Source organism: Peromyscus eremicus, chromosome 10, assembly GCF_949786415.1.
Source record: "Peromyscus eremicus chromosome 10, PerEre_H2_v1, whole genome shotgun sequence".
Classification (NCBI taxonomy): domain Eukaryota; kingdom Metazoa; phylum Chordata; class Mammalia; order Rodentia; family Cricetidae; genus Peromyscus; species Peromyscus eremicus.
Window position 1 is genome coordinate 83,906,556 of NC_081426.1, and position 8,219 is coordinate 83,914,774.

At 53.9% G+C, this 8,219-nt stretch overlaps 1 protein-coding gene across 1 annotated transcript; it reads right to left on the minus strand.

The window, feature by feature from the left end:
* Positions 1–254: 254 nt before the first annotated feature.
* Sowahb (sosondowah ankyrin repeat domain family member B) lies at positions 255–2,744 on the minus strand. The gene has a single exon (XM_059275236.1). The coding sequence runs from the start codon at positions 2,596–2,598 to the stop codon at positions 271–273; it is 2,328 nt and encodes a 775-aa protein (XP_059131219.1). The 5' UTR covers positions 2,599–2,744; the 3' UTR covers positions 255–270.
* Positions 2,745–8,219: the final 5,475 nt, after the last annotated feature.

The window sequence follows — 8,219 nt, forward strand, 5'->3', positions numbered from 1 at the left end:
TAAGGCCTGGCGCTGCCGCAGAGAATACCTCAGGAGAGGGGATCCTTCCCGGGCTTGAGTGCCTGGCTCTGCTTTTGTCTACATTTCACAGCCCAAACAGATGAGCCTTCAAGAAGTTGAGATGACCCTTGAAGACACCATCTCACTGGTCCTTTCTCTTCACCAACTCCTGGAAGTTTGTGTTTCCGCTGGGTTCTCTCACCTCCTTAGTAGCTTGGGTGGGTGGGTGGGTGGGTGGGGGACACTGCCTTCTGGAGAGAGATGCCCTCCTCAGTCACTGTACTCTTCTTTCTCCTTCGGGGTGTGGAATTTCTCATATTGGCTGGCCAGCTTCCATTTGTTGTGCTGGGTTTTGAGCAAAGCAGCCAAGGAAGACTTCCGGGTGACATTTCTAGACATTTCCCGGCTCTTGACCTTCCTGGCTGGGGAGGAGCTTTGTACTAGGGGATATACAGGGAAGATGGGTTTGCCCCGGGGTGCACCCAGGAGCTGCCATGTTTCCCCAGTGGCATTACTGTTCAGATACTGCCACGGCTTCTTGCCACTGTAGTCCCGGACATTCACCCGAGAAGCCAATCTTTGCACTAGCAATTTGATGACTCCCTGGTGGCCGTGAATAGCTGCGAGGTGCAGTGGTGTATAGCCACAACTGGACCTCACGTTTACATCTAGTGCAACCCCTGCCTTCTGGGCTCCAGAGATCAAGTCCTGAAGGGCACGCAGGTCACCATGCTTTGCTAGCCAGTGCAAGGCTGTGTACCCGGTCAGGAAGTCTCTGTGCAAAGCCAACTGGGGATCTTCCCAGAACAAAGTCTGCACGTGAAGCCAGGAGCCACTGGCAAGCCTCACAATCCATTCATGTTCTCTGGCATCTAGAGGGACAAGGGGTGACCTGTGCTCAGAAAGTCTGTGGGGTGTCAAGGCTGCAGATCCATCCCTGTTGGGGGCCCATGAGGTGTGTGGCTGCCCTGCCACAACATTAACATCTGCCAAATTCTGTATCAAAACCATATCCACCCTTGGGCTGGGCATGGCTCCTGCCTTGGAAGGTTTCCTGGACCGAGGTGGGCGCCGGCTCCTTTTCAACAAGTCTTCATCAAGACGCTCCTCATCAGAGGAGGAGGAGGATTTGGTTCCCCCAGTACGGGCGCTCCTCCTGAGAGACCTCCGGAACTTGGGGGCTGGCCAGGGCGAAGCCTCCTGGGGGTGGTCTCCAAGGCTTTTAGCTACCGTTGAGACCTTCCTAGAATTGGGCACATTCCCTTTATTTCTGAGGCTCCGCCGGATCCGTCTGGGGCTGCTGTCATTTGAAGACACAGACAGGCCCTCCATAGGATCCCTGAGCTCTCCCCAAGAGGAAGTTCCCAGGACAGGTTGCTGCCCCTCTTCGGGGGTTCCGGGAGACTCTTTGGGTCCACTGCTGCTCTCCTCGCTGCCGTGGCTCTCTTGATCCACAAAGTCATCCAGATCCTGGAGGGACAGCTGACAGCGAATGCTTCGGAAGACAGTGGGTGGAAGGTTCCCGGGCCAGGATTCTGAGGACTCATCAGGAACCACAGGCAGGAGAGAATGAAGAGACACTGCGGGCTCTGGCAGCCCAGAGTTTGTCTCCGAGACCCCAAAGGCGGTTTCCAAGGGTAGCTGGAGGAAGTCGTCTGGCACCACCGACCAGGCGCGAGTGGGGCCGGGGTTCCCGGCCTCAGGCATCTGCGGGCATCTGCTTACCCACTCTCGAGTGCGCTGCTGCTGCTGCTGCAGCTGCTGGGTAGGATGGGTCGGGGAGCCGGCGGTAAACAGCTCCAGCGGCTCACTGGAGGGAGCCGGGAGGGGCAGGAGAGCGGGCGGGGACGTCGGGCTCCCAGCAGCCTCGATGGAGGCCGGAGGCCAGCCAGGCGTTGCACACACCGGCGCTCGCTCAGCGGACGCTCCTTCCCGCAGCCACCCGGGAGCTCCGAGGTCATCGGGGGCGGTCGCGGCGACGAGCTCTGGCTCCTCACTGGCGGTCGCAGGGTCCTCGAGATCTCCGGGCAGATGCTGTCCGGTGGGGTCCCCCCAGCCATTCTGTTGGCATTCCCAGCAGCAGCGGCCCCGTGTCTCCGCAGCCGCACACCTGCCTCTGGTCTGAGCAGCCGCGGGCCCCGGGGTCCCCCGGCTCGGGCTGTCCCTGGAGCCGTGCTCGGCCCCGGCCGCCTCCCGCGCGCTGCGGCCGGCTAGCTCATCGCCACCCGAGTCCCCCCGGGGCGCAGCACCTGCCGGCGGCGGCGGCGGCGGCTTCTGCGCCTTCGGGTCCCGCGGGCGGTGGCGGCCCGCCTGCGGTCCCTCTGCGGGGGTGGGTCGCTGCAGGCCCTCCTCCCCCAGCAGGTCCCTGTACCTCCTCTTGAGCACCACGTACTTGGTGCCGTCGGGGTCCTGGCGCACTGCGGCCACCGAGTTCACGAAGCCCTTGAAGAGCTCGCGACGCTGCTGCAGCTGCCCGGGGGGCACGTGAGGGTCGCGCAGGAAGCCCTTGAAGTGGCTCAACAGCTCGGCGTTACGCACTCGGCCCCCGGCCTGGCACAGAAAGTCCAGCAGGGCCTCCTGACTCAGCTCCCCGGCCATCGCTACCGGGTCCCAGGTGCCCGGGGCGGCTGCGTCTCGAGCTCCCAGAGCACTCCCCCTCCGACAGAAACCCGGGCCTGGCGAGTGTCACCTGCGCCCGGGGCGGCGCCACCCGCCTCCATCAGCCGCGGAGACCGGCGCCGCCCGCATCCCCGGAGCGCTCCGGGAGGGCCGAGGGTCCCCGGGGGCGGGTGCCCGGGCTGAGTCCCCGCGCGCAGCCCCGGTGGCAGAGGGCGGCTCCCGGGCCGCCCCTGAGCGACGCTGGCCTGTGGCAGCTGGTCCCCGCCGCGAAAGTTCCCGGGATAGGTCGGAGTCGGTTTCACCTGCGCGCTGGCTACGCCTCTCCGGCTCTGGGGGAAGGGCCCGGCCCGCCTCCTGCACCTCCGCCCTCTGAGGTGTCCCCCAACCCCCGCCACCCATCCTGGGTGAGTCAGGCTGGTCCAGATGGGGACAGCGCGGGGAGGTGAGGCCGGGGGCGAACGGCTCTATAGGACGCACTGCCTCCCCCGGGCCCGGAAGGTGCAAGGCAGGTAGGTGACCGGTTGTCCCTCGGAGTGCCCGCCACTCGGGAAACGAAAGCCATGGGAGGTCGGATCTCTACCCCGCGGCACAAGTTACAGCCAAAGTCCACGCGAGTGGGGGGCCAACAGACAGGCTCTCCACTGCTAGTCTTTATTAATGCGATCTGGGGAGTGGCTTGGGGTTCCCAGCGGCAGGATTGGGACCCGGAAACTCCACCTTGACAATCTTTTTTTGGTTTGGAGATACCGAGATACTGGGAAGGCCTCTCCCGGGGCACCGGCTTCAAGGAGTTCAAATATACCTCCCTAAGTCTGTGCTGAGAGCCAAGTCCCTGAAAGCTACAGCCCAAGGTTGGTTTCTGCCTTGCTTTTTCCTGCATTGTCTTACAGTTACCGCTCAGGGGGTGGGGGATTCACTGTCAGGGAGTTTATTGCCTGGGAAGCCAAAATCAATAGGAATTATGTCTCCCCAGCTAAGGTATTTGATACCCAGGGCTGTTTTGTTTTTATTTAGTCTAAGATTTGTGAACAGAAGAGATTCGTTCCATCTGTTTCAGGCTGGCTTCTTGGTGAAATCTTTGCTCTGAGCGTGGAAGTTTTCCTCCGTGCGTTTTAAAATGTTGAACACGTGACAAGGGTCTGATTCCACCCCAGGGTGGGTGCTGGACTCTCTTGATCTGTTGAAGGGCTGTGTAGTCCGCCCTGATCCAGAGCCTCTTCTAGAGTGGAACTAAGTATTTCCTTAACCTCTTCTGAGGAGGGGAGAGATAATGTTCAGCCCACTTTCTCCGTAACAGCGGCCACTGTCCTCCACCTCTGTCTGCCTGGGTGCTTCTCCTTTGTCTTGAGTCCGTTTGCATGCTGTGCTTTATCTACAGTATCTGTTGTAGCATCAACCCTCCCCCCCCCCCCTCCTTAGCTAGGCTTGCTCCGGCCCTCCCTCCCCACCTTTCCCCAACTGCCAGCGCAAATTCCTGTGTCTAGGGATAAACTCTCCTCCCCTGGCATCTGACGCCCTGTCTCCTCTTCTCATTTTTTACTTTGCTTTGCAGTTCTGGATTTTTCACTAAGACTATATCGAGTATGTTGGTCCTACAATTGTCAACACGTTTTAATATGGACACCCTCTATCCCCCAACCCCAGCACTGGGGATCGAACCCAGGGCCTCATTTGTGCTAGGTACTGTCACTACCACAGACCAATCTCAGTGATTGTCAGATAGGCCACATCTGAAGTGCTTTATTTAAAACCCCAACAGCATCCTAGTACTTTTCCACGAATGACTCGGAATCATTGGCTTTAAATTATCTAGGTCAGAAAGAAGGACTGTCTATTTGGGGCATTTTCTAGAACTGAAATCCAGTAGTGGGTTGACGTGGAGAAACTGTTCCCTCTCATGTCTCCATAGAACTTTGAGGCCTTACAGTAGTTATTAAAACAAATGTTTTCTGTTAAACTTCGGCTCTCTCTTGTATTTATTTACTGGTGTTGAGTCTCAGTGGGATTCACAGGTGTGGGAGGGGGTCCAAATGGGAACCTCAGATGGGCAAGTCAGAAGAACCCCTCTTTGGTGCCTTGCACAAGTGTATGTGTTGAGTTGCCCAAGTAGCCAAGAGGTAGAATGGGGGTCTGGACCTGCAGTTCTTTAAAAGAGAAAGGGAGGGCAGATGCCAAAGTCTGACACCATTCGCCTTCAGTTGGGGGTAGAATTACTGGGTCTGCCATTGTTTTGGTTTCTGGATACCCAGGTGGTTTAGTGGCTTCTTGTTGGTCTTGGGGGTGGCTAGCTGGAAGGTTCTACATCGTATATATAAGGGCACCTTCTTGCTTTCCTCACATTTAGTTCGTTATTTCCAAAGGTATTTTTTTGGCTACATGGCTGCGCATTGTTAGACATGGGTCTATATAAAGAAGGATGTGTGTTAGAGAACTCTGTGTTGCTATCAAAAGACCAGAGAAATGACATGAGTTTGCACGCTCCCTGGTTTAGGAGCAGCACATACCACCCCTGAGGTCCAGGGGGCACATGAAGGAAGAGCTCAAGCTGAGCTCTTGCATTAAAAAAGAGTAATGGAGACCTTTAAGACAGAAGACACTTCTGGGCAGAGGGCTCTGGCTTCACTTAAATATTTTGGGGAACTAGCTGCAAATATAACTGCTTGGCTTTAAGGTAGAGGGGTGCAGCTGTGTAGGAAGGTGGGAGCCAGAGGAGGGAGGGCTAGGGAGAGGGGAGAGAGAGTGCTCTCCCCAAGGCAGAGTCTTAAGAATTTCCCAGAGAGTCACAACCAGATCAGATTTGTTCTTTAGAAAGAGCTGGAGGTAACTATTAATTTAGAATTATGGGTAAAAAGAATATGTATCAGAATGAGTAAAAAAGGACACAATGCAGAGCTGAATTTAACCAAATCTAAGACTGCATCAGAGATATTAAAACGTAAAAAAGAAGTACCTCTTAAAATGTAGGAATTTCAAAATAAATAAATACATAAGCCTGGTGCATGCTTTTAATCCTAGCACTCAGAAAGAAGAGGCAAATGGATCTCTGTGAATTAATTCCAGGACAGCCTGGAATGCACAGCAGAATTTTAGACCTGCCAGGGCTACATAGTGAGATCTTATCACACATACACACACAAAAAGAGGAATTGCAGGATATTTAAAAAAATATTTCTTTAAAGAAAAAAATATGAGCCAGGCAGTGGTGGTGCACATCTTTAATCCCAGCACTCAGGAGGCAGAGGCAGATGGATCTCTGAGTTTGAGGTCAGTTGGTCTACAGAGTGAGTTTCAGGATAGCCAGGGCTACACAGAGAAACCCTGTCTCGAGGGGGAAAAAAAAGGAAGGAAGGGAGGAAGGAAGGAAAAGAAAAAATATAAAAATATGTACCTGTATGTTGGGGGTCAGATTTGACGTATACCTGAGTGCATTGCAACTTTAATGTTTCATATTAGCTTAATAACCCTACAACTATTTGACTATGAGAGTATGTGACTCTTTCATTTGAAAATGACACTTAAGAACAAAGTAACAAGGCTGTATATGGTGGCGCACCTCTTTAAGGAGCAGGAGCAGGTCAATTGTGAGTTGAGACCCATCCTGGGCTACACAGTGAGACCACATCTCCAAAGGGAAAAAGATGAGAGGGAGGATAGGGAGGGGAAGGTTAAGCATCCAGACATTGCTGAGATGCCCAGGAAAGAGGCAAAAAAAGGTTTGAGGTCAGCAGAAGCTGAGAACAGTGGACAGATGGATTCAAGAGATATTTAGAAGGTGAATTCAATAGGACCTGGCACCAGAGTCGACCAGGGGATGATGAACAAGCTGGGCAAGCTCTCGAGTAGCTGAGAGGTGGCTGGCATCGTCTCTCCGCTTAGAGAGAAAATAGAGAAAAGATAGCTTGTGGAAATACATAAGGATGGATGTAAACTCAACTCGGGGCATATCATTTTTGAAGGGCCATAAAAATAGAAAGATCTAGAAAATAGTTGGCAATGTAAATGTGGGTCCCCAAAGGTATGACATTCACATCTATAAATGGTCATTTAAACCACAAGAGAGAAAAATGCTTCACAATATATAGACAGGAGGGCGGGTGCAAGAGGCCGAAATGGCAATTCCCAGAGAGAAAGAGGAAGAGTCTCCTGTGGGGACCTGGAAGGGACCCCAAGAGAGAGGAACACCTGTGTCTGAGAAGAGCAGGAGTAGGAGGGATAGCTTTCTAGACACACTGCCAAGGCTGATAAGAAAGGAAACGGGACCAGAGCTGGCAGGTCACTGTGGCTGATCTGGAACAGTGTCAGAACAGTGACAGAGACCGAAGGCCGATCATAGAAACCTGAGGGGGGGGGCAGAGAGGCGGGGGGGGGGGGGAAGAATGACCCACTCGCCCCTGGACCAAAGGAGAGGACGCAGATTTAGATACAGAGAACACCCTCAAATCATGGAAGCGAGCTTTTCTTCTTTTAGGACAGGGTATACGGTCTTGCGCATGTGCCAAGGGAAACAAGCCAAGGAAAGCTGTGTGAAGATCTAGAGCAGAGTGAATCATTGATACAGTAGAAACTGGGGGTGGCATTGGAGTCCAGAGTTCAGGGAGAGGAGAGAGCCATGCTCCCCCTGTTAGGGACAGAGGGAGGACAAGGGACGGAGCTCAATGGTAGAGCACTCGTTGGCACGCACAGAGCCTTTGGTTCCATCCCCAGCACTGGGAAGGGAAGAAAAGAGAAACAGAAGGGAAGTAGGTATTGCATTTGGGGGCTCGAGATGTCACTTAGTTGGTAGAATGCTTGCATAGCATGTGCAGGGAGGTTGATACCCAGCGCTGTATAAGCCAGGCATAACCTTGGTATGACACATGCCTGTAAACACAGCACTGTGGAAAAGGTGGAGACAAGAGGATCAAAAAGTCAAAGTTATCCTCGGCTGCGTCAAGAGTTTGAGGCCAGCCTGGGCTACATAACCGAGTGGGGAGCACCTAATGGGAAGGGGCTCCTTGCTTTTATGTCTCCGCTCCTGCTCTGCCCCCCACCTTTATTTATTTGTCCAGTATTTATTGAGGGTCTACCAGATGTGTGTAGTGGAGAGCTGAGAGTGTAATGGTGAATCAAACAGGCAGAACCTTGGTTCTCAGAAAACTTAGACCTCAGTGGGACAGAGAGTGGCAATAGACGTAAACTAAACAGAAAAGACCACAATTGGTAAGTGCTCAGATACAAAAGTCAGCTGATGTGATAAAGCAGCAAGCAAGAGTGAATGGGAAAGCTTGTCAGAGACTGGAAACAGGCAGAGCCCCCAGTGAGAGCAGAGCAGCTGGGAATGGGGAGGAGGGGGCTAGAAAGAACACTCCCCGGCAGGCAGGCAGGAAGATCTGTGTCTCTGTCTCTAACCCTGTGTCTCTTTGCCCCCCAAGTCATATATACACACGGGGATGTACTCTCTTGCGATATGAGAGCTTAGACACTGGAAAGGACAGTATTGAGAGAGCCCCTCTCCCGGAGCCTTCCAGGGCATCTTTCCTTTCCTCTCTGGCCTGGGGAATGGCCTGCCTGCCTTAGCTTCTGTACCTTGTACTTGTACCGCTCCAATCTCTGGCTCCACT